The sequence below is a fragment of the Oculina patagonica genome, chromosome 13 (assembly GCF_052425735.1).
Source record: "Oculina patagonica isolate OP01 chromosome 13, crgOcupat, whole genome shotgun sequence".
NCBI lineage: Eukaryota > Metazoa > Cnidaria > Anthozoa > Scleractinia > Oculinidae > Oculina > Oculina patagonica.
In genome coordinates this window covers 7852653-7880152 of record NC_135770.1, presented here as the reverse complement: position 1 = coordinate 7880152, position 27500 = coordinate 7852653, and the positions used below count along the sequence as shown (strand labels likewise).

The following is a 27500-nucleotide window of genomic DNA, read 5'->3' as shown; positions in this document are numbered from 1 at the left end:
AGGATATTTACGGTGCGTAGCTTAAGGGGGAGGTGATTCCAACATTTTGAAGTCGTTATAGAAAACGTTCGGCCTCCCTCCTTCGCTCTAGTGTATCTTGTAGGTAATATGGTAAGATAAGCGCCCCGTATTTTCCTACTGTGCTGGCTGTTATTTAGTCTTAACAAATCGCTGATGCATTCTGGGCAGCACCCATAATCCTTTTGTAAGATATCAAGCATCTTTTTTTTATCAGCCTCGATGTAATATGGTACCCATCCTAAAGTGTTATTATTTAATATAGATCTACAGTGCTATGACGTTGTTGGGCGTCAAGGATGATACGAGCACAGCGTTATCTGTAAGGTACACGTGACGAATAACATCCGTATCTTAATAAAAGAAAATGCTGTTGAGATCAGATATTTACCTGGCCCAGCGTAGCTAGCCCTAATTATCACAATATTGACTCAAGTCATTAAGCATATTAATTATTACTGCAAAATATAGACGACTATATAAATCATTGCCATTAGTGTATTTAGGCAGAAATATTTGTCAAACAATTGACACTAAATTTCTACTCTTGAAATTTAAACATTTTTCCCTCATGTTATTTTTAAGTGTAATTGCCAACTCTTTGCAAGGAACTTATTTACTGCTTAGCAAATGCAGAGATTGGTGGCGTTAGGTGCGATGGCGTTCAGTACACTGAACAAGGTAGCTATCGAGTGAGGTCTACTACAATAATAAACGATTCTTTTTAGTGTCAATAGTAAAAAACTCTATGCAAGATGATTTCCAGTCCGTACTGCACACTCTTCGCCTGCAATGTTTATGTGAGTCTCACACGAAAGAATATTCAATAACAAGCATCGAGCATTCCTGAACGAAACGCAATGGCTGACTAAAAAACCTCATGTATGCTATTACCGAAGTGATAGAAATGAAAACAAACCCCGAGGCTGCGCAGTACAGACTGGAAATCAGCTTCAAGTCCCACTCGTGAAGTCCATTTTTTGGTAACTGGTGGCACCCTATCTCAATTATATTACGCACTAGCCTCGCGCCCGCTTCCCTAGATGACAGACAATGATAGTTTAAGAACACGAATATAAGGTTATTTTACGCTTATAAGTTAATCCATCACATTCACTTTTGATTGTAACGTTTTTGTAAATAAATAACACTAAAACAATAGCACGTTCACTCTATTTTATCTATTTTATCTGATGTTTGGTTTAAAGTAAGCATTCCCCCTCTTCTATCCTCTATTTAGCCTTCCCCTCAAAAGGTCTCGAAAAGAAGTTAGACTAGGCCATTTCCGAGTTACCCTTTGCCTCTATTTCAAAACGAGTCTACGTGCAAAACCATTCATATGAAAATGAGTTTCATCTACAGGTCCATTTTCATGCAAATCAAACTCATTTTAATGGTTTTTCATGTAAACTCGTTTTGAAACAGAGGGAATGGGTAACTCGAAAATGGCCTATTGAATTATCTTCGAAATTCAGGCTTTTTCTCGCCTTCCGAGCTTGTTGTTATCGACAGTTTCTTGTGTTGGGTTTTCCCCCAGTTTATTTGCTTCTGAGCTCAGTTTCGTTCCAGCACAATAGATCAGATTGTGCAAGGAATATTTCCGAAGAAACTTATGTCTCGTTCTCTTTTCCAAGAAGGGGTTAGAGTATAACTGTACGACAAAAAATGCTATTAAAATGGGGAATTTCGATTTGATGTCAACAAGGTGCCTGATAATCATTTCGTCTTACGTAAGCACGGTTAGTGTACTAAGACAACTTCTTAAAAATTTAATCAATAGACAAATACCGTATTTTCTCTATTAAACGCCCCCGGCGTTTATTTCAACTTGAACTTAGCCTGGTGGGCCCGGCGTTTATTTGACTCCTGCAGTTTATTTGAGCCCGATGTTCATTAAGCAAAGGTATTTATTCATTCTTTCTGACAAACATGTATCTTGCTAATTTACCTACAGCTTATTTTACCTCAAATAAATACCTGAGGGGCCTATTTTCAACTGCACTTTAGAGACCCGGCGTTTATTTGGTACCCGTCGTTTAATCGAGAAAATACGGCATTTGCTAACATCGAGGCTTGGGGATTTAAACAAAAGAAATCATTTATTCAACCCTTGACATCGATGTGATATCATTTGTTTAATCTCCCAGGCCTTAGAATCAAGTAAGAATTTTAATATATCGTAATTGACCTATTGCCTAGTTTCTGAATGGTAGAGATAAACTGGCAGGAAGAGTACAGGTAACATGAGAAGTTTGAAACTACTGCTAATTACAATTTAGCAGGTAGATATATTAATGTCAGGCTGGTAGGTATATAATGAAAACTACACAAATGTTTACATCAATAAAACTGTTGGAGCGATCTGTGCTCATAGTAAGAAAATTTAAAAACGTTTAAAATAGATCTAAAAAGTAAAATTGTCTCTAAATTTTCGACCGCCCTGCTACAGAGAATGATGATTTCGCGCGATTCACAGAATTTTAATAAGCTGGGACGTTATTGTTCGTTGCCCCCTAGGGAGGCAAGCCAGGCAACCAGTTAAGCGTAAAACCTTGGGAGGGTGCTCTTTCATTTAGAGAGTTGTTGTCTAAGAAAGAGTGTGAGCGGTTGTGAGCGGCAAGAACAAAAGACTGTTTCTGGAATCCTTGCACACTTTCTTAGAAAAAAACTTCGTAAATGAAAGAGGACCCTTCCCAAGGGTTTACGCATCACTGGTTGCCTCCCTAGGAGGCAACGAACAATAACGTCCCAGCTTATTAGAATTCTGTGAATCGCGCGAAATCATCTTTCCCTGAAGAAGACCGCAGAACTTGGCGGTCGAAAATTTAGAGACAATTTTATTTTTTAGATCTGTTTTAAACGTTTTTAAATTTTCTATCTAATGTTTACATCGCTTCCTTCTTCAGCCTTAATGGGGATGTGCTGTGGTTATCGGGGGTCTTTCGTCTTAACCATGGTGTAAAATTTCACTATTTACTGTCATTAACAGTTGCGGATTCAAGATTTTTCTGACCACTAGCTGTAGTCCAGAAGTCCAGTGTTCAACTTCATAGCCAACTGTTCTGCTCTCTGCCAGTTGTGATTTTTTAAGCATTTTATGTTTATTTACAATATTTGTTTCAGTGTTTGTCTCCATTGGCTCTGAAAAGCCTTATTGGGGGAGTGGTCAATTTGATTTGATTTTTTTTTCGCCGGATGTGTTATTTTTTGTTTTATTTATTATGAAAATGACATACATGTATCCAAATAATTGTTAAAACTAGTAAGTAAGATGACACTCAGATCAGAGTAAATCTCGCACCCGTTGGGCATAAGCCAAACAAGCCACATTGTTTCTTAGCTACGGAAACAACGGTAAGGGTAACACGAAAAAGCGCCAAAAAACAAGGTTGTATTATTACTAAGGATCGTTTTTGTTTCCCCCTGCTGTTCACTCCCTTACAAACACGTGTGGTGGATAACTGGCATCATTAGTGTTAGTATGTGGTATACGCTTTGTGTGATCTAGGCATTCGAAACAAATACCTGAACTGCCAGACCAGTACTCAATGGCAGCACAATTTGAACAGCGTTGTTTGCATTCCTCTTCTGTGATGCCTCCCCACTGAATCTCTCTTCGATTGTCAAGGCTGCCACACCATTCGGGGGTATACTCGCGCCATTGTTCTACGTGAACCAAACAAATCAAATACAGGTGAGTGAATGAAAATACCTTATTACATGAAATTTTCACGACACGTTAATTTCGCGATTTTGAGGTGCACATATTTCGCGACACTTAAATTTCGCGATTTTGCAAAAATTTTGTATTTTGAATCACTTTAATTTTGCGTTTTTGAGTGAGACACAATTTACATTTTCTTTGAATTATATAAAACGACTTCATCGAAACAATAACGTCAAAATTAACAGAAACGCAGGGGGGACTTAATCTCGGCAAAAGCAACAACAGAGCAGTTCTCACAATGTCTACAAGTGAGTCAATTGACGAGAAACATCCATTTAAATTGATTACTGACATATGCGAGTCAATTAATATTCGCGATTTTTTTAGAATCGCGAAATTCGCGAAATTTAAGTGTCGCGAAAATTTCATGTAATAAGGTAACTTAAGTATGCTAACTTCCCAAGCGCCGTTGAGAAATAAAAGCGAAACACTGTGCTTGTTTAACAAGAAGATTCCATTTTGCCGTGCGTCTGTTCATTTAAAGACCACAGATTACGCCAATATCTGGTGAGAACAAAAAAGTGAACAACAAGCCACTAGACATGCTAGACGAGTGGGTAACTGATGGAATTTGATCGTTTTATACAATAACAGAAGACTTCAGTTCTAAGGCAAGGCCGCTACCAGTGAGTTTAAGCTGTTTTCATTTTACGAGAAAGTTTTCCGTAATGAAACCGTCAACGAAAAAAAAGTTCGCGGATCAATTTGTTTAAAAATTAAAATATTTGGCGTACATAAACTAGATGGTTTGGGCTTTTAAATATTTTCTTTATTTTTTTCTCTCGCAGACTTTGAAATTGATAGTAATGTCGCTTATTTTCATTCTTAACTGATCTACATACAGTCCACTTACTCAATGTCTGGCAGTTCACTCCCTTGTACTTCACTTGGCAGTTACAAACATATCCGTTAATCTGGTCAACACAGGTTCCTCCGTTTAAACATGGATTGCTGGCACATTCGTTGTTGATATCTGCGAGAAAGTACCATAAAGTGAAAAGGAAAATATCTTTTTTAAGTTAAACAGCAGTGTAATAAATCTCTTATTAAACAAGCTTGGTCGGAATCGTACTGGAAGAATATCGGTGCCCGGACTTTCCTGTACTGACCTCGCTGCGGTCGGTCTGTCAATATCTCGGGTCGATATCCTTCCAATACCGCCCTCGCGCTTAGTTAATAAGATGTATATCATGCAATAATTATGCGATCTACTATGCCGTGAGTACTCGAAAATAGAAGAAGTTCTTACCAGTCTGGCAGTGAACTCCAGCGGATCCCGGCTGACAGTTACAAACATATCCGTTAACCTGGTCAACACACGTCGCTCCGTTTAAACAAGGATTACTGGAACATTCGTTGATATCTGCAATATGGTGCGCAGTGTTACATCAATGTTACAAAAACTGTCTGTTTGCATGAAAAACATCAGAAAACTAGTAGATTAAAAAGCAGGCAGGAAGACATTTTTTTGCCCAAATGATAGCTTTGTAACGTATTTCCCCAGCGAGTTATCTTGAAAATCATTTTGAGAAAATTACGGTATTATAATAGTCTGCAGCCGGCATGTTTGTGCCCCTCTTTTGGGCCATAAAATTGTACAACCAGTTAATTAAGTAGATATTGTGCTGTTGACATCATTCGCTTTCCCTCAAAATTATTTAAGATATATTTTCTTAATTACTAACATGTCTAAAAATTGGAAATACGATAAATATATCCGTTTTTGTGGCAGTTAAGAACCCGTTCATCTGCGACATCACAAATTTCCAAATGCTTTATTTCCTAAATTACCAACTGAATCGATACCAAACTTTTCTTAGAAATCAATGTTTTTTGTTTCTATGATATTGTGTACTAAAAATTGCTTTATAAGGTTAACAGTTTAAATTCTAGAATTTTGGTGACGTCGAATGGCAACTACTAATGTTCATTAAACAAAGCCCTTCAGGCGGCTGGTGTATTGTGGGATGATGCCCGAGGCTGAAAGATTGTCGAAAAATGAACAGTTAACCGAGAAGCAAAGCTTCGAGGCCTAGGGCAACTGTGAAATTTTGAGGAAATCGATCACTCAGCCAATGGTATCATAATGGAATACTTACTAGTTTGGCAGTTGACTCCGGTATATCCCAGCTGACAGTTACAAACATATCCGTTAACCTGGTCAACACACGTCGCTCCGTTTAAACACGGATTACTGGAACATTCGTTGATATCTGCAGAAAAGACGTATTAAAGAGTGTTTCAGGTAATAAGGTAACGCTGCATGCTTACGGCTAATTTTTATGCTGACTCTATAAACAACGCTGTCTATATGTAATTTACTGCGTTTACTGGTCAATCGAAAATAGATGGAATACTCACTTGTTTGGCAGTAAACTCCAGCGTATCCCGGCTGGCAGTTACAAACATATCCGTTAACCTGGTCAACACACGTCGCTCCGTTTAAACAGGGATTACTGGAACATTCGTTGATATCTAAAATTTAGTATAGTTAGTGCTGTACATAATGCATTTTCAGGTTATTGACATATGTGCTTTTTTGGCTATCAATGAATTGAAGGACGTTGGGATTTTGAGTCGTGTGTTATTTCCCAAGTCAACAAAACCGACAAATTATGAATGGTGTTGTGTTGTGAACAGCAAAGAAAATCTTAATTAGCTGCGAAAAGTATACTCCAAAATTTATAGTAGGCTCTCGGTTTTAAAATTCCCTGACATGATACAATGATCCAGAAGATTATTGTTGTATTCTGACTAAACCTATCCTTGTTTTCAAACAAAACGGGCACCCTACATCCCCCTGGAAAGGGTATACACAAAGTTATTTCAACAGTCGATATCCTGCATTTGATGTTAATGCTGAAAACCACTCGAATTCAAGATGTTCTGCCCTTGAAATGAGACCAAAACTATCCCACCGGTCGGCCAGGCTCTTGTTTAACTAGACCCTTACGAACACGCGACCCTTTCGTCTACTCTTGTGCACGAGCAAACATTAATAGGCCTTACGCATGATTTTGTCATGCAGTTGCTCAAAATTAACCCTTCCTGGAAGTGGTCATGGATCGGTCAAGGTGTCAAAAATATCCTGGATGCCTTCCGAGTGCAGTGAAGAAGCAGTGACTTTCATTTTGGAATCCCCCGTGATGCATTTAGCTTCGAGGAAGAACTCGAACAAACGTTTTAACACCGCCAACTTGGATGAACACTAGTTGGGTTACCTTTGCAGTCGAACGGATTGATGTTTTCTAATTCAATCTTACCGCCATTTTATGGTACTTTTTCTCTAGGAGGCTATCGACGATTGCTTTTAATCCTCGTCGCTAGTTCAGTATAGACTTTCTCTGCCGTTTTCAAACACACTTAGTTTTCAACAGCAGTCGATGCTCGTCACAACGGAAACTACATTTGTGATAAAATTCTCACAGTTGCATCTCTTTAGGTAAAATTAGCTAGTCAATAAACATTCAAGAACTTATATCCAGAAATCCTATATCATGCAATAATTTTGCGAATTACTATGCTGTGAACGCTTGAAAATAGATAGAGTTCTTACCAGTCTGACAGCGCTCTCCAGCGTATCCCGGCTGACAGTTACAAACATATCCGTTAACCTGGTCAACACACGTCGCTCCGTTTAAACACGGATTACTGGAACATTCGTTGATATCTGCAGAAAAGACGTATTAAAGAGTGTTTCAGGTAATAAGGTAACGCTGCATGCTTACGGCTAATTTTTATGCTGACTCTATAAACACAACGCTGTCTATATGTAATTTACTGCGTTTACTGGTCAATCGGAAATAGATGGAATACTCACTTGTTTGGCAGCCGTAAACTCCAGCGTATCCCGGCTGGCAGTTACAAACATATCCGTTAACATGGTCAACACACGTCGCTCCGTTTAAACAGGGATTACTGGAACATTCGTTGATATCTAAAATTTAGTATAGTTAGTGCTGTACATAATGCATTTTCAGGTTATTGACATATGTGCTTTTTTGGCTATCAATGAATTGAAGGACGTTGGGATTTTGAGTCGTGTGTTATTTCCCAAGTCAACAAAACCGACAAATTATGAATGGTGTTGTGTTGTGAACAGCAAAGAAAATCTTAATTAGCTGCGAAAAGTATACTCCAAAATTTATAGTAGGCTCTCGGTTTTAAAATTCCCTGACATGATACAATGATCCAGAAGATTATTGTTTTATTCTGACTAAACCTATCCTTGTTTTGAAACAAAACGGGCACCCTACATCCCCCTGGTAAGGGTATACACAAAGTTATTCCAACAGTCGATATCCTGCATTTGATGTTAATGCTGAAACCACTCGAATTCAAGATGTTCTGCCCTTGAAATGAGACCAAAACTATCCCACCGGTCGGTCAGGCTCTTGTTTAACTAGACCCTTACGAACACGCGACCCTTTCGTCTACTCTTGTGCACGAGCAAACATTAATAGGCCTTACGCATGATTTTGTCGTGCAGTTGCTCAAAATTAACCCTTCCTGGAAGTGGTCATGGATCGGTCAAGGTGTCAAAAATATCCTGGATGCCTTCCGAGTGCAGTGAAGAAGCAGTGACTTTCATTTTGGAATCCCCCGTGATGCATTTAGCTTCGAGGAAGAACTCGAACAAACGTTGTAACACCGCCAACTTGGATGAACACTAGTTGGGTTACCTTTGCAGTCGAACGGATTGATGTTTTCAAATTCAATCTTACCGCCATTTTATGGTACTTTTCCTCTAGGAGGCTATTGACGATTGCTTTTAATCCTCGTCGCTAGTTCAGTATAGACTTTCTCTGCCGTTTTCAAACACACTTAGTTTTCAACAGCAGTCGATGCTCGTCACAACGGAAACTACATTTGTGATAAAATTCTCACAGTTGCATCTCTTTAGGTAAAATTAGCTAGTCAATAAACATTCAAGAACTTATATCCAGAAATCCTATATCATGCAATAATTTTGCGAATTACTATGCTGTGAACGCTTGAAAATAGATAGAGTTCTTACCAGTCTGACAGCGCTCTCCAGCGTATCCCGGCTGACAGTTACAAACATATCCGTTAACCTGGTCAACACACGTCGCTCCGTTTAAACACGGATTACTGGAACATTCGTTGATATCTGCAGAAAAGACGTATTAAAGAGTGTTTCAGGTAATAAGGTAACGCTGCATGCTTACGGCTAATTTTTATGCTGACTCTATAAACACAACGCTGTCTATATGTAATTTACTGCGTTTACTGGTCAATCGGAAATAGATGGAATACTCACTTGTTTGGCAGTAAACTCCAGTGTATCCCGGCTGACAGTTACAAACATATCCGTTAACCTGGTCAAGACACGTCGCTCCGTTTAAACAGGGATTACTGTAACATTCGTTGTTATCTTAAAAAATATAAGTTCAAATAACTATTGGTATCGTTAAATTAGCCTGCGTAGCTGGCGGTATTGTTGGGTATTAAAGCTCACCAGCAAGCGGCGCAGCCGCGAGTGGCTTGGGGAGGAGAAGCTTGGGGAGGGGAAGCTTCTCCTTCCCAAGCCACTTGCGGCTGCGCCGCTCGTTGTCGCGGCTTCGCAGCTTGCTGGTTGGCGCTTTACAACGCTTTAATACGCTTTAATACCCAACAATACCGCCAGCTACGCAGGCTACGTTAAATAATTTGTTTATTTATTGGTATTTTAAGCACTGGTAAACTTTAAAAATCGGTTCTCGATAATTCTTACATTATATTAGCTGCTTTTAAAAGTCTGTTAGCTGGAAGATAATCATTTGTTGGCAAACGAACCTAGACTCACCTGTTTGGCAGTATCTTCCTGTGTAGCCAGGAGCACAGTCACAATGGTATTGATTTTCACCGTAATTCGGAACGCACTTTGCACCGTTTTGACATGGAAAACTTGAGCACGGTGTCTGTAAAAAAAGAAAACAAAAGTCTGTGAGTGTAAAACCCTTTTAAAGAAAAAAAATGTTTCAACAATTTTGTCCAAAAAAAAAGGTTTAAGACGGAATCTGCCAGGACTTCGAGTATCAATTGGACAAAATTATGTACCAAATTTTTTATACAAATAAAATAAAGAATAAAATAAATTTACATCTTATTGCAAACTTCTTTGTTACTGTTTTAAGTATCTTTGAAAAAAATAATTTCCAACAACACCAAACATCGAAAGCAAATTTGGAACTTCCACTGAATTTCACTGAATTGCTTAAAAGACGATTGTACAAAACAGCTACACGTGTGATTTTACCTAAAGTTTACATGGTTCTTGTGAACTTTGAAATTTTTTTTCTCAGGCTCTGACAAGAAATTGGTGTTGGTGTTACCACGGATAATAACTTACATCTTTAGTTTTAAAAAAGGGTAGAAAATAACGCAATAAGATTTAAATTATTTTGATACTCGATTTGTGTCCAACTTACATAAATATTACTTGATTTCCTGATGGATTCCGTCTTAAACAATTTTGTCCCTTTAACATTTGGGCTTAATTTAATGTTCACCTGGTAAACGATGACCTCAAAAACCTCAGAACTTCAAATTCTTCTGGAGTTACTTGTCTTACAAACATTACCCATGACAACATGCTTAAAAGCCATGTATAAGTTCTGCTGGAAATAATGGCCGGTATTTCTAAGTGCCACCTGTCGAAACATGTTTGGAATTTGCAAGACTCAAAGAAACCGTTTCGAATAAAATGGAAAGTTCTTAAGAGATGTAAACCCTATAGCAACATCAACAAAAAATGTAGTCTTTGTCTGTATGAAAAAAATCATCATCATTTGTAAAAAGGAGTTGTGTAGCCTTAACAGACGAAACGAATTAGCAAGTTCATGCCTGCACAGAAACCGATACGTACTACAGAACTTTAGAGTAACGTATGCATCTGTTGCCTGGCAACTTTTTGAGTACTTTCAAATAACCATGTTACGGATCCGCTGTAGCAACCATTCAAGCATTTAACTGCCAGCTTTTCAATTTTTGGTCCATACGAAACAGAACTGTTGCAATGAAACGATGTAGACTCTTGAAGCTAGCCTAAACTCTAGTGAAGTTATTGTTAATGTTCCTCAATCAACTGAGTCAGCGAGCGCTCTACGAAATACATTCTACTCAAGAAAGAACAAATATGTGCAACCTTACATACGAAAAACCGAAAAAAATGCTTTTTGACAGTTTTATATTTACACGTTTAGCAAGGCTGTCTTGCGTTACCATGGCAACCACGCAGGTTATAATCAACAAAAAAACGATTTTGTTTTTCGAACTCAGAAAATTTTATTGGCACTAAATTTTTGCAACCTTTTTTGTATACGTAAAACAAACTCGGAAAAATTCCCGACTGGCATTAACATTCAATGTAATACAATCTCCGCGGACAGCATTCCAAAATTGTTAAAAGATGCAAACCTCAAGTGAAAAACGTGGAAAAGGTTGGCTTATATATGTTATTCCAAAATCTTTTATACTGACGTAATGACTGAAGTTTTCACACGACTTCCTATTTTATTTTATGAAATAATTATTTCCATATGCATAGAGTTAGTACGTGATGTGACTTATGTATACGTGATGTTCACAGCTTTTAAAACTTCCTCGTTTAAGGTCTTTTGTGGTTTTATCTGCAAGCAAATTGATTTTTGGCACCTGTTCAGTCTTATTAATAAAAACTAAAGCTTTAACTAATGCAAAGCTAGCCCCGTTTTGTTTCAATGTGGCCAACCTAGCTCTAAATATGATCTACCAAACGCAAGCTTAAAAGAGTCAAAATGTCTATGGTAAATTACTAATTAGTTTTTGCAAAGAAAACGCTTAAATTATTTAGTAGCCTCTTTTTTGCCTCTTTTTTTTCTTGAGTTTAGATGAGCTATCTACCAAACCAAACTAAAACAAGTTGAAATGGGAATTATAAAATAACTCTTGATAATTTTTGTTAACAGTTTACACTGATTAATTTGGGCCAATCGAATTACACTGTTAAAATACCTTGATGCTGTAATGGTGGTATTCCTGTGAGCTGACAAGCTGGCCTGGGTTTGCAGAATACTTGTCTTCGTTTAACAACTCACATCGGTATATTCCATCTGAACGAGGAGACGAGGCGACGTTAAACGAAGAACATGGCGGATTGTTAACACAGCTCAGAGCACATTCTCTGTAGTTGCCCACAAGAGAAGATGAACCAACTGATACTTGAAGACGATGAAACTTGTCAACTGCAAAGTTTCCGTACGATACACGATTTCCCTGTACATGAACGCCTCGCTTTAAACCACGGCTGCCGTCCAGTTGGCCCTGGTCCGCTTTTAGAGAAGGTAGCAGAAAGAAAGCAAAACATGTACAGAAAACACACTGTAGCATTTTTGAGAAAGTTTCTTCTTTCTTTGTGATGCTGTACGTGAGTCGAAATGATTGTCTTCAAGTGGTATTCGTGTCCAAATCGTTGCAGCTGACGAGCTCAAATTAAGCAGGTTGTAAGATAAGACTTAAAAGTTTTATATTTGCATGTTTAATTTGGCAAGCATATTTTGCGTTACCACGGCAACCAAGCATTGAAAAACATCAAATAAAAGACGATTTTATAGATCTCAGAAAATAAAGTCATTAGATTTTTTTACCAACCTTCGCGTACAACAACCTCTATTTTAATTATCATGAATACAATACAGTTTCAACAAAGAGGAAGCATTGCCAAAATTTGCCGTACTGAAAATTTCACTGGAAATATCAGTTGTTTTGCAATGAAAAATGCCTTTCCTTTTTATCCAAGTATAGTCTCAAATGTTCTAATAAATTTTAGCGTCCGGTTTGCTTAAATTATTTATCGTGTATTTTTGGAAAAATTGTTAAAACGCTTCATTCCAATTTTAACTGTGTTCTCGTAAGCCTCACTGTTAAAAATGTTGAAAAGGCTAGTTATAAATCTTTGTGATTCCGAAATCATTTATACTGTCACAATAAATTATTCACCAAGACTCGCTGTTTATTTTATAAAATAAGCCAGAGTTAGTACTTGATATATTATATGTTTACGTGATGTTTACAGCTTTCAAAATTTAGATCTTTCGCCGTTGTATCAATAAACAACTTAATTTTGAGCACCTGTTCAATCTTATGGATTTAAATTGAAGTTTAAGCTAAACCCATTTTTTCAACATGGCTATCCTAGTTTAAAATCTGTATAGTGTACCAAATGCAAGCTAAAACGAGTCACCTGTCTAAGTAAAATGCTACATGGTGGTTTTAGTAAAGGAAACGAGAAAATCTATCCATGCTTTATTTGATCTTAATTCGCTCTCGTGTCCAAATCGTTGCAGCTGACGAGCTCAAATTAAGCAGGTTGTAAGATAAGACTTAAAAGTTTTATATTTGCATATTTAATTTGGCAAGCACATTTTGCGTTACCACGGCAACCAAGCATTGAAAAACACCAAATAAAGACGATTTTATAGATCTCAGAAAGTAAAGTCATTAAATTTTTTATCAACCTTCGCGTACAACAACCTCTATTTTAATTATCATGAATACAATACAGTTTCAACAAAGAGGAAGCATTGCCAAAATTTGCCGTACTGAAAATTTCACTGGAAAGTATAAGTTGTTTTGCAATGAAAAATGCCTTTCCTTTTTATCCAAGTATAGTCTCAAATGTTCTAATTAATTTTAGCGTCCGGTTTGCTTAAATTATTTATCGTGTATTTTTGGAAAAATTGTTAAAACGCTTCATTCTAATTTTAACTGTGTTCTCGCAAGCCTCACTGTTAAAAATGTTGAAAAGGCTAGTTATAAATCTTTGTGATTCCGAAATCATTTATACTGTCACAATAAATTATTCACCAAGACTCGCTGTTTATTTTATAAAATAAGCCAGAGTTAGTACTTGATATATTATATGTTTACGTGATGTTTACAGCTTTCAAAATTTAGATCTTTCGCCGTTGTATCAATAAACAACTTAATTTTGAGCACCTGTTCAATCTTATGGATTTAAATTGAAGTTTAAGCTAAACCCATTTTTTCAACATGGCAATCCTAGCTTAAAATCTGTATAGTGTACCAAATGCAAGCTAAAACGAGTCACCTGTCTAAGTAAAATGCTACATGGTGGTTTTAGTAAAGGAAACGAGAAAATCTATCCACGCTTTATTTGATCTTAATTCACGCTCGCGTCCCAATCGTTGCAGCTGACGAGCTTAAATTAAGCAGGTTGTAAGATAAGACTTAAAAGTTTTATATTTGCATATTTAATTTGGCAAGCACATTTTGCGTTACCACGGCAACCAAGCATTGAAAAACACCAAATAAAGACGATTTTATAGATCTCAGAAAGTAAAGTCATTAAATTTTTTATCAACCTTCGCGTACAACAACCTCTATTTTAATTATCATGAATACAATACAGTTTCAACAAAGAGGAAGCATTGCCAAAATTTGCCGTACTGAAAATTTCACTGGAAAGTATAAGTTGTTTTGCAATGAAAAATGCCTTTCCTTTTTATCCAAGTATAGTCTCAAATGTTCTAATTAATTTTAGCGTCCGGTTTGCTTAAATTATTTATCGTGTATTTTTGGAAAAATTGTAAAAACGCTTCATTCTAATTTTAACTGTGTTCTCGCAAGCCTTACTGTTAAAAATGTTGAAAAGGCTAGTTATAAATCTTTGTGATTCCGAAATCATTTATACTGTCACAATAAATTATTCACCAAGACTCGCTGTTTATTTTATAAAATAAGCCAGAGTTAGTACTTGATATATTATATGTTTACGTGATGTTTACAGCTTTCAAAATTTAGATCTTTCGCCGTTGTATCAATAAACAACTTAATTTTGAGCACCTGTTCAATCTTATGGATTTAAATTGAAGTTTAAGCTAAACCCATTTTTTCAACATGGCTATCCTAGCTTAAAATCTGTATAGTGTACCAAATGCAAGCTAAAACGAGTCACCTGTCTAAGTAAAATGCTACATGGTGGTTTTAGTAAAGGAAACGAGAAAATCTATCCACGCTTTATTTGATCTTAATTCACGCTCGCGTCCCAATCGTTGCAGCTGACGAGCTCAAATTAAGCAGGTTGTAAGATAAGACTTAAAAGTTTTATATTTGCATGTTTAATTTGGCAAGCACATTTTGCGTTACCACGGCAACCAAGCATTGAAAAACACCAAATAAAGACGATTTTATAGATCTCAGAAAGTAAAGTCATTAAATTTTTTATCAACCTTCGCGTACAACAACCTCTATTTTAATTATCATGAATACAATACAGTTTCAACAAAGAGGAAGCATTGCCAAAATTTGCCGTACTGAAAATTTCACTGGAAAGTATAAGTTGTTTTGCAATGAAAAATGCCTTTCCTTTTTATCCAAGTATAGTCTCAAATGTTGTAATTAATTTTAGCGTCCGGTTTGCTTAAATTATTTATCGTGTATTTTTGGAAAAATTGTAAAAACGCTTCATTCTAATTTTAACTGTGTTCTCGCAAGCCTCACTGTTAAAAATGTTGAAAAGGCTAGTTATAAATCTTTGTGATTCCGAAATCATTTATACTGTCACAATAAATTATTCACCAAGACTCGCTGTTTATTTTATAAAATAAGCCAGAGTTAGTACTTGATATATTATATGTTTACGTGATGTTTACAGCTTTCAAAATTTAGATCTTTCGCCGTTGTATCAATAAACAACTTAATTTTGAGCACCTGTTCAATCTTATGGATTTAAATTGAAGTTTAAGCTAAACCCATTTTTTCAACATGGCTATCCTAGCTTAAAATCTGTATAGTGTACCAAATGCAAGCTAAAACGAGTCACCTGTCTAAGTAAAATGCTACATGGTGGTTTTAGTAAAGGAAACGAGAAAATCTATCCACGCTTTATTTGATCTTAATTCACGCTCGCGTCCCAATCGTTGCAGCTGACGAGCTCAAATTAAGCAGGTTGTAAGATAAGACTTAAAAGTTTTATATTTGCATGTTTAATTTGGCAAGCACATTTTGCGTTACCACGGCAACCAAGCATTGAAAAACACCAAATAAAGACGATTTTATAGATCTCAGAAAGTAAAGTCATTAAATTTTTTATCAACCTTCGCGTACAACAACCTCTATTTTAATTATCATGAATACAATACAGTTTCAACAAAGAGGAAGCATTGCCAAAATTTGCCGTACTGAAAATTTCACTGGAAAGTATAAGTTGTTTTGCAATGAAAAATGCCTTTCCTTTTTATCCAAGTATAGTCTCAAATGTTGTAATTAATTTTAGCGTCCGGTTTGCTTAAATTATTTATCGTGTATTTTTGGAAAAATTGTAAAAACGCTTCATTCTAATTTTAACTGTGTTCTCGCAAGCCTCACTGTTAAAAATGTTGAAAAGGCTAGTTATAAATCTTTGTGATTCCGAAATCATTTATACTGTCACAATAAATTATTCACCAAGACTCGCTGTTTATTTTATAAAATAAGCCAGAGTTAGTACTTGATATATTATATGTTTACGTGATGTTTACAGCTTTCAAAATTTAGATCTTTCGCCGTTGTATCAATAAACAACTTAATTTTGAGCACCTGTTCAATCTTATGGATTTAAATTGAAGTTTAAGCTAAACCCATTTTTTCAACATGGCTATCCTAGCTTAAAATCTGTATAGTGTACCAAATGCAAGCTAAAACGAGTCACCTGTCTAAGTAAAATGCTACATGGTGGTTTTAGTAAAGGAAACGAGAAAATCTATCCACGCTTTATTTGATCTTAATTCACGCTCGCGTCCCAATCGTTGCAGCTGACGAGCTCAAATTAAGCAGGTTGTAAGATAAGACTTAAAAGTTTTATATTTGCATGTTTAATTTGGCAAGCACATTTTGCGTTACCACGGCAACCAAGCATTGAAAAACACCAAATAAAGACGATTTTATAGATCTCAGAAAGTAAAGTCATTAAATTTTTTATCAACCTTCGCGTACAACAACCTCTATTTTAATTATCATGAATACAATACAGTTTCAACAAAGAGGAAGCATTGCCAAAATTTGCCGTACTGAAAATTTCACTGGAAAGTATAAGTTGTTTTGCAATGAAAAATGCCTTTCCTTTTTATCCAAGTATAGTCTCAAATGTTGTAATTAATTTTAGCGTCCGGTTTGCTTAAATTATTTATCGTGTATTTTTGGAAAAATTGTAAAAACGCTTCATTCTAATTTTAACTGTGTTCTCGCAAGCCTCACTGTTAAAAATGTTGAAAAGGCTAGTTATAAATCTTTGTGATTCCGAAATCATTTATACTGTCACAATAAATTATTCACCAAGACTCGCTGTTTATTTTATAAAATAAGCCAGAGTTAGTACTTGATATATTATATGTTTACGTGATGCTTACAGCTTTCAAAATTTAGATCTTTCGCCGTTGTATCAATAAACAACTTAATTTTGAGCACCTGTTCAATCTTATGGATTTAAATTGAAGTTTAAGCTAAACCCATTTTTTCAACATGGCTATCCTAGCTTAAAATCTGTATAGTGTACCAAATGCAAGCTAAAACGAGTCACCTGTCTAAGTAAAATGCTACATGGTGGTTTTAGTAAAGGAAACGAGAAAATCTATCCATGCTTTATTTGATCTTAATTCACGCTCGCGTCCCAATCGTTGCAGCTGACGAGCTCAAATTAAGCAGGTTGTAAGATAAGACTTAAAAGTTTTATATTTGCATATTTAATTTGGCAAGCACATTTTGCGTTACCACGGCAACCAAGCATTGAAAAACACCAAATAGAGACGATTTTATAGATCTCAGAAAGTAAAGTCATTAAATTTTTTATCAACCTTCGCGTACAACAACCTCTATTTTAATTATCATGAATACAATACAGTTTCAACAAAGAGGAAGCATTGCCAAAATTTGCCGTACTGAAAATTTCACTGGAAAGTATAAGTTGTTTTGCAATGAAAAATGCCTTTCCTTTTTATCCAAGTATAGTCTCAAATGTTGTAATTAATTTTAGCGTCCGGTTTGCTTAAATTATTTATCGTGTATTTTTGGAAAAATTGTTAAAACGCTTCATTCTAATTTTAACTGTGTTCTCGCAAGCCTCACTGTTAAAAATGTTGAAAAGGCTAGTTATAAATCTTTGTGATTCCGAAATCATTTATACTGTCACAATAAATTATTCACCAAGACTCGCTGTTTATTTTATAAAATAAGCCAGAGTTAGTACTTGATATATTATATGTTTACGTGATGCTTACAGCTTTCAAAATTTAGATCTTTCGCCGTTGTATCAATAAACAACTTAATTTTGAGCACCTGTTCAATCTTATGGATTTAAATTGAAGTTTAAGCTAAACCCATTTTTTCAACATGGCTATCCTAGCTTAAAATCTGTATAGTGTACCAAATGCAAGCTAAAACGAGTCACCTGTCTAAGTAAAATGCTACATGGTGGTTTTAGTAAAGGAAACGAGAAAATCTATCCACGCTTTATTTGATCTTAATTCACGCTCGCGTCCCAATCGTTGCAGCTGACGAGCTCAAATTAAGCAGGTTGTAAGATAAGACTTAAAAGTTTTATATTTGCATGTTTAATTTGGCAAGCACATTTTGCGTTACCACGGCAACCAAGCATTGAAAAACACCAAATAAAGACGATTTTATAGATCTCAGAAAGTAAAGTCATTAAATTTTTTATCAACCTTCGCGTACAACAACCTCTATTTTAATTATCATGAATACAATACAGTTTCAACAAAGAGGAAGCATTGCCAAAATTTGCCGTACTGAAAATTTCACTGGAAAGTATAAGTTGTTTTGCAATGAAAAATGCCTTTCCTTTTTATCCAAGTATAGTCTCAAATGTTGTAATTAATTTTAGCGTCCGGTTTGCTTAAATTATTTATCGTGTATTTTTGGAAAAATTGTTAAAACGCTTCATTCTAATTTTAACTGTGTTCTCGCAAGCCTCACTGTTAAAAATGTTGAAAAGGCTAGTTATAAATCTTTGTGATTCCGAAATCATTTATACTGTCACAATAAATTATTCACCAAGACTCGCTGTTTATTTTATAAAATAAGCCAGAGTTAGTACTTGATATATTATATGTTTACGTGATGTTTACAGCTTTCAAAATTTAGATCTTTCGCCGTTGTATCAATAAACAACTTAATTTTGAGCACCTGTTCAATCTTATGGATTTAAATTGAAGTTTAAGCTAAACCCATTTTTTCAACATGGCTATCCTAGCTTAAAATCTGTATAGTGTACCAAATGCAAGCTAAAACGAGTCACCTGTCTAAGTAAAATGCTACATGGTGGTTTTAGTAAAGGAAACGAGAAAATCTATCCACGCTTTATTTGATCTTAATTCACGCTCGCGTCCCAATCGTTGCAGCTGACGAGCTCAAATTAAGCAGGTTGTAAGATAAGACTTAAAAGTTTTATATTTGCATGTTTAATTTGGCAAGCACATTTTGCGTTACCACGGCAACCAAGCATTGAAAAACACCAAATAAAGACGATTTTATAGATCTCAGAAAGTAAAGTCATTAAATTTTTTATCAACCTTCGCGTACAACAACCTCTATTTTAATTATCATGAATACAATACAGTTTCAACAAAGAGGAAGCATTGCCAAAATTTGCCGTACTGAAAATTTCACTGGAAAGTATAAGTTGTTTTGCAATGAAAAATGCCTTTCCTTTTTATCCAAGTATAGTCTCAAATGTTCTAATTAATTTTAGCGTCCGGTTTGCTTAAATTATTTATCGTGTATTTTTGGAAAAATTGTTAAAACGCTTCATTCTAATTTTAACTGTGTTCTCGCAAGCCTCACTGTTAAAAATGTTGAAAAGGCTAGTTATAAATCTTTGTGATTCCGAAATCATTTATACTGTCACAATAAATTATTCACCAAGACTCGCTGTTTATTTTATAAAATAAGCCAGAGTTAGTACTTGATATATTATATGTTTACGTGATGCTTACAGCTTTCAAAATTTAGATCTTTCGCCGTTGTATCAATAAACAACTTAATTTTGAGCACCTGTTCAATCTTATGGATTTAAATTGAAGTTTAAGCTAAACCCATTTTTTCAACATGGCTATCCTAGCTTAAAATCTGTATAGTGTACCAAATGCAAGCTAAAACGAGTCACCTGTCTAAGTAAAATGCTACATGGTGGTTTTAGTAAAGGAAACGAGAAAATCTATCCATGCTTTATTTGATCTTAATTCACGCTCGCGTCCCAATCGTTGCAGCTGACGAGCTCAAATTAAGCAGGTTGTAAGATAAGACTTAAAAGTTTTATATTTGCATATTTAATTTGGCAAGCACATTTTGCGTTACCACGGCAACCAAGCATTGAAAAACACCAAATAAAGACGATTTTATAGATCTCAGAAAGTAAAGTCATTAAATTTTTTATCAACCTTCGCGTACAACAACCTCTATTTTAATTATCATGAATACAATACAGTTTCAACAAAGAGGAAGCATTGCCAAAATTTGCCGTACTGAAAATTTCACTGGAAAGTATAAGTTGTTTTGCAATGAAAAATGCCTTTCCTTTTTATCCAAGTATAGTCTCAAATGTTCTAATTAATTTTAGCGTCCGGTTTGCTTAAACTATTTATCGTGTATTTTTGGAAAAATTGTTAAAACGCTTCATTCTAATTTTAACTGTGTTCTCGCAAGCCTCACTGTTAAAAATGTTGAAAAGGCTAGTTATAAATCTTTGTGATTCCGAAATCATTTATACTGTCACAATAAATTATTCACCAAGACTCGCTGTTTATTTTATAAAATAAGCCAGAGTTAGTACTTGATATATTATATGTTTACGTGATGTTTACAGCTTTCAAAATTTAGATCTTTCGCCGTTGTATCAATAAACTACTTAATTTTGAGCACCTGTTCAATCTTATAAATAAAGATTACAGCTTAAGCTAAAACCGTTTTTTTTTTCAATATGGGTATCCTAGCTTAAAATATGGATAATCTACCAAACGCAAACTAAAACGAGTCAACCTGTCTTAATAAAATGGTACATACATCCAACTGGTTAGTTTTAGATTAGGAAGCGTGCAAATTTTTTTCTATGCTCTTTTTCTCTGAATTTAGATTAGCTCCAAGAGAGGTCCTTCTACTTACTAAACCAAGCTGAAACAAGTTGCAATGGGTGCATGTTTTAAATGACTCTTGATAGTTTTCGTTGACAAGTTAAACTTATTAAACTAGTGCTAATCAATAGTTGAAATACCTCGATGCTGTAATGGTGGTATTCCTGTGAGCTAACAAGCTGGCCTGGGTTTGCAGAGTACTTGTCTTCGTTTAACAACTCACATCGGTATTTTCCATCTGAACGCGGAGACGAGGCGAAGTTAAACGAAGAGCATTGCGGTTTGTTAACACAGCTTAGAGCACATTCTCTGTAATTGCTCACAAGAGAAGATGAACCAACTGATACTTGAAGACGATGAAACTTGTCAACTGCAAAGTTTCCGTACGATACTCGGTTTCCCTGTACATGAACGCCTCGCTTTAAACCACGGCTGCCGTCCACTTGGCTCTGGTCTGCTTTAAGAGGAGGTAGCAGAAAGAACGTTAAGTAGAAAACAAATTGTTGCATTTTTGCAAACCTTTCTCCTCTAGCAGTCTTCCTGATGCCGCATTTGAGTTGAATGTTGTTCTCAAATTGGGGCTTGGATACGTCGTAAAGTGATCGTTAATCAACTGCCAACTTCGTATCCACATTTTCCTTTTAAGGAGAAACCACCCGCAAGCTATCGGACAAGTTAGATCATTCCGAAACTGTTTTAAATAAAACGAATCAATTAACGCTACGCAAATGCATGCTGTAGGTCGCGTGACAAAAAAGAAAATGATAACTTGAGAAAACAGGTCACCGTAGTATAGATCTTTGTGGACTTCGAGCGATTCTCCCCTTTTTTAAACTTTTAGAGCGAATGACGAATAAAGAAAGAAAAAGCAAAAACAACTAGGATAGAGTTTTTCGCGCGGCTTTGAGAGGCGGCTTTGTGTGTTAGATCTTCGCGATAATAAAGCCAATTAACCAATGGAATTAATAAAGCTATAGCTCAGAAAACCTCTGGTACAAAAAGTACACAAAAAAGTTGAAAAACAAACAAACAAAAAATATATAAAAACAAAAACATGGTTCATAATTCTTGTTATTAATGTCTTGATACGTTGACACACAGATACGAAGTCTACCGGATGATACGAAAACTGAGCTTGCTCGTAAAGGACAGACATTTTTCTATTATTTCCTTTGGCTTTTGAATGCGGGTCTATCCTATATTTAACCATGAATTGATTATTCTAACGCTAAACAGAACCTGCTTTTTTATTAACATTTTTTAGTAGTTTGAATAATTACAGTTCTGTTTGCTTGTGAGTGTTAATTAACGATATTGGTTTCCAATTGCATTCTTCTTGTCTTACTTGCTTTCCTTGTCAAACTACACAGGACGAAATGGCAGATTTCCTGATCTTTAAGAGAAAATTAAATGTCACTTAAAGATGATAAAAGTCTTTAAGTTAAGCATTAAAACCTCTACGCTCCCTTTAAGTAACCTTTAAGAGACCTTAAAGGTCCAAATCGCAACTTAAAGTTAATAATACCTTTAAGAAATTTAATTCTCTACTTAAAGGTAAGGTAAATGTAATGATCCCTTTAATAGTCTTTAATTTGCATATTAAAGGTGAAGTAAAGAATTATACTTTTGAGAGAAAGTTTTTCCAATAAAAATGGCGGATATGTATCTTTAAAAATATTTAAATTGTATATTAAAGGTACCCCACAGAATAAAATGACAGATTTCCTGATCTTTAAGAGACACTTAAACGGCACTTAAAGATCATAAAAATCTTTTATTTTGTATAAGTCTAGATGTGCTGTTTTGAACAGAAATGTCAGCGCGTACACTTCTAATAGATCATCAAATTCGGCTCAATGTAACTATCGTCCTTGTTTTAAAAGTAGCATTCCTTGCTTTTATTATTGACAATAAACCCTTTTACCAGAATTGATTCTAAAGGGGGAACTAATTAATGCCTGCGGTGGCCTAATGGTTAGCGCGCTTGACTCCGAGTCGAATGGCCCGGGTTCGAGGCCTGGCCGGGGCGATGCGTTGTGTTCTTGGGCAAGACACTTTACTCTCACAGTGCCTCTCTCCACCCAGGTGTATAAATAACCCTGCACTTGACTAGCATCCCATCCAGGGGTGAGTAGCAATACTCCTAGTCGCTTAATGGTATGGAAACCGGGATAAGCTCCGGCTGTATGGGCCTCATGGCCCGGACACAGACTTTACCTTATCTATAACCGTCAGATATGCACTACCCACGACAGTATAGAACTGATTAAAGCGATAGTTTTGCAAGTTACCTATAACTGTCAGGTATACACTACCCATGACAGTATAGAACTAATTAGAGCGATAGTTTTGCATGTTATCTATAACCGTCAGGTATAATCTACCCACGACAGTATAGAACTGATTAAAGCGATAGTTTTGCATGTTATCTATAACCGTCAGGTATAATCTACCCACGACAGTATAGCACTGATTAAAGCGATAGTTTTGCAATTTATCTATAACCGACAGGTATACACTACCCACGCCAGTATAGAACTGATTAAAGCGATAGTTTTGCAAGTTATCTATAACCGTCAGGTATGCACTACCCACGAGAGTATAGCACTGATTAAAGCGATAGTTTTGCATGTTATCTATAACCGTCAGGTATACTCTACCCACGACAGTATAGAACTGATTAAAGCAACAGTTTTGCAAGTTATCTATAACCGTCAGGTATACACTACCCACGACAGTATAGAACTGATTAAAGCGATAGTTTTGCATGTTATCTATAACCATCAGGTATACACAACCCACGACAGTATAGAACTGATTAAAGCGATAGCTTTGCAATTTATCTATAACCGACAGGTATACACTACCCACGACAGTATAGAACTGATTAAAGCGATTGTTTTGCATGTGATCTATAACCGTCAGGTATACTCTACCCACGACAGTATAGAACTGATGAAAGCGATAGTTTTGTAAGTTATCTATAACTGTCAGGTATGCACTACCAACGACAGTATAGCACTGATTAAAGCGATAGTTTTGCATGTTATCTATAACCGTCAGGTATACACTACCCACGACAGTATAGAACTCATTAAAGCGATGGCTTTGCATGTTATCTATAACCATAAGGTATACTCTACCCACGACAGTATAGAACTGATTAAAGCGATAGTTTTGCATGTTATCTATAACTGTCAGGTATACTCTACCCACGACAGTAGAGCACTGATTAAAGCGATAGTTTTGCAATTTATCTATAACCGACAGGTATACACTATAATAAAGATGGTAAATTTCAAGTTCGGTGATAAATAGTGAATAAATTATTCAACATGACACGAGCGTGGGACAAAGAAAAAATCTGAGTCCCCGACGGGAATCGAACCCATGGCCTCCCAGATAATCAGTTGGGCGCTCTAACCAACTGAGCTACGAGAGACTCGTTGTGAGCTGGGCCATTTACTAGGTTGATATATGACACGCGTCCTGCATACTGCTAGGATCATCAATGTCGAAATCATATATCAACCTAGTAAATGGCCCAGCTCACAACGAGTCTCACGTAGCTCAGTTGGTTAGAGTGCCCAACCGGTATCTGGGAGGCCATGGGTTCGATTCCCGTCGGGGACTCAGATTTTTTCTTTTTCCCACGCTCGTGTCATGTCGAATAATTTCTTCACTAGAATATATCGTGTTACCAGGCATTTTGCCAGGTGGGAGTCCAGGGGTCCTATGGACAGGCACTTTTCAGAGAAAATTAACATGAATAACTGTATACAGAGTTTTTTTAGCAAATTTGGAAATCGTTAGATACCTTTGCACTCATAACTGCAGAAAAACATCTTGCATGCTCCTCGAGCCTCCTCGGGCCCCTCCTCAGGCCTTATAAAAAATTTGGACTTCCACTTTTTACATCCTGGCTAAGGCCTGCATGCTACGATTACCATTATTTAAAGCTAACTGCTAACTGTAAACAGGCTAAGCAGAGTGAATAGGCTAACCGGAGTGCGTAGTAGGCTAGCTGGAGTGTAAAGTCTCCATTCTGTTTTCTGCTTAATAATTACATGTATTAATGTCAAACGCCGAATTTTTGATAACCAATATCACGAAAAGTTTTCTGATAGACATGGAAGGGACACTTCAGGGAAATTTCTTATTGCCCTGTCTATTTCATTGCAAACCAAATTATTGTTATTGTCATATTTAAGTAGGGACAAAGGAGTGAGGTGTTTTGGATGGGTAAAGGGGAAGAAAGGTAGTGAGGGGACATGGACCAGACGGCTGAAGAGAAATAGGTCCTGAGTATATGAGTCCAGAACAAAGGGACACTATTAACCTCATCCTTTTTAATGATATTCTTAGGAAACTTTTAGTTGAATATTCATCACAGGATCATTAGGTTGCATCTAGAGGATGCCGGCCCCATTCAGCGGAATTTAGCAGTATAATGGAATATCATTAAATTGCATTCACTAAAGTTCAGCCTGGTTTCCTTGCAGTAAGTTTCACACCGGTTTGCTTGCAGTTAGCTTTCACTCTGGTTTGCTTGCGGTTGGCTTTAATTTGTTTGTCAGGGCAATTTACTATCATCTTTCTGCCCTTCCACCAAAAAGAGTCACCTCATCCAGAAAAGGATAGAAAGGTGATTTTTTTAAGTCCAAGGCATCTTAATAAAATGAAAAACAGTTTTACAGAGGCCTAAAGTAAACAATGTATTTTTAATCGGGCGCGGCCGATTTATATTTTACCCTCCTAGACGATAGTCTCCTGTCGGCCAAAAAAGACGGGGATCGCCTGGGGTTGCTACAAAACCGCCACGGGTGACGCATACGACAATGGTTTTCATTTTAGTTTTGACAGGAAATCGTTGCAGGCACACTGGGTCGACTTTTGGGTTAATGTGTATTCAGGTTGTATTTTTTTGCTTCGGCGGAAGGGCAGAGAAAAAAGCTCAAGGGCAAAGTACTAATATTCACCATTGTGAAACTGTACTTACTTTGACAAGTTGAAGTTATTTTTGTAAATGAAAAAAGTAACGTCATTGATGTCACGCAGTGTTTTTTATTTTAGCAAACTAGACGGTTTGCTGGTTTCTGACCGTGAATGGGGGTGTGATCTTGCGGTATATTTTTTGAGCCGGACTCCGCCGAAAAACTTTTTTTTATTTTGCAAGAACTGTGTCGATTTTCATTTCTGAACAATTGGTCGTCAAGTCGTTTGTCACAAAGAGTAGAATGTTTGTACAGCATGTTTTGGAATTATTTTAGATTTGGTTAGTATAAGACGCTTCTGAAGACCTGAGCAAAACAGTGGGAATGTACAGTATTGGTAGGAACTTGAATGGAATTTTTCACAAGTTGGATAAAGCTATCAACTGAAAAAAAGGACTTCAATTGGATTTTGTTGTAATTAAATTCTATCGCGGATTGGATGCATAATATCACGGCTTTGAAAGTCTTCAAATAATTAGAAAGGTTCCTTTCTTCCTTCTGATCTTATTGTTATTTTCATGTATTGATTATTTGAAAGTGGTTTTCGTTGATAAGAAAAAAAAAACGGGTTTTCACTGAACTGCTTGAAGTATTTTTAGACGTGATAATATTGGCTTAATCAAATTACATTGCGCACGAAATATTTTTTATTATTTTGTCTTGAAACTTTGAGGAAGTTGAAATTTTTGTTTGACAGTAGTGTATGAAAGGCAGTTTATAGAACTGAATAAAAAATAAGAAACATTGATAAAGGTTATTTTAAAAGTTTATTTTGCCTGATTTTGAAGGGTTTCAGAAGTTTTAAAGAGTGCTGGTAAAGGGCTGTATCTTGTTTGTCTCTATTAATAAACAGATTACAGGATCTTATTTAGTTTCGAACGCTCTAATTTTTGAAAGGTTAAAACAAGTTAAAACCGGGCGGTCTCATGAGTTTTTTGGGTAGAAAAGTACGGTGGTGCTCAATAAGAAATGTTTAGAAAGGAATGACTGTAGTAGCACGTATTAAAGTCGGAGGTTTGCGTGAGTCACGGGGTATAGTATGCGTGAGCTGGATTTCCGGCGTCATAACGGCATGTTTTGTTTACTGAAAGATACCTGAATTTTATTTTAATTAAATTTTATCACGGCCTGCATGCATAATGTCACGGCTTTAAAAGTCTTCGATTTCAAAAGGTTGCTTGGTCTCCTTTTCGATAAAAAATTCATCTGAAACATTTTGCCTGTCGTGTGACGCACGTTAATCTGGTTTTGAATAGTTCGAAATTGTGTTTTTAAGATTTTATTCTTGACTATTATGTAACTCTTTCGAAGATAAAAAATTTAATTGACGAGGAGCTAGTACTGTTATTTTCCAGATATTTCGATCTTTTAATCGAGAAATGAATTATTTTTTGGTTCGTCATTCAAGCGTTTTGAGTTTAGTTTTGGAATCGGGGAAATTTATTTCCCGTAGAGGGATGACTGTGGAAGTTGAATAGGGCCGGTAGCGGCTGAAACAACCGGCTACTTGCCAAACTTTGGCCGTCTACTTTCGTCTCACTTTACCCAAAACTTTGACAAAAAATAAATAATAATGGAAAGATGCCGCAAAAATACTGCAAGACATCCGTGTCTAATGTCTGAGTCGAATTGTAAACG

At 36.1% G+C, this 27500-nt stretch overlaps 1 protein-coding gene and 1 non-coding gene across 2 annotated transcripts in view; both read right to left on the bottom strand.

Annotated features, from left to right (window-relative positions):
- The window catches only part of LOC144636912 (uncharacterized), a 31042-nt gene extending 9665 nt beyond the window's left edge, over nucleotides 1–21377 (bottom strand). The window contains exons 1-8 of the mRNA XM_078496114.1: nucleotides 21009–21377; nucleotides 9552–9666; nucleotides 8763–8876; nucleotides 6107–6220; nucleotides 5845–5958; nucleotides 4995–5108; nucleotides 4599–4718; nucleotides 3544–3684 (exon numbers count right to left, since the gene is read on the bottom strand). Coding sequence (XP_078352240.1) covers nucleotides 3544–3684; nucleotides 4599–4718; nucleotides 4995–5108; nucleotides 5845–5958; nucleotides 6107–6220; nucleotides 8763–8876; nucleotides 9552–9666; nucleotides 21009–21377 — 1201 coding nt within the window. The remainder of the gene's footprint in view (nucleotides 1–3543; nucleotides 3685–4598; nucleotides 4719–4994; nucleotides 5109–5844; nucleotides 5959–6106; nucleotides 6221–8762; nucleotides 8877–9551; nucleotides 9667–21008) is intronic.
- A 2858-nt stretch (nucleotides 21378–24235) lies between these two features.
- On the bottom strand, nucleotides 24236–24311 carry Trnai-gau (transfer RNA isoleucine (anticodon GAU)). The gene has a single exon. It is a non-coding gene; the product is annotated as a tRNA-Ile (tRNA).
- Nucleotides 24312–27500: the final 3189 nt, after the last annotated feature.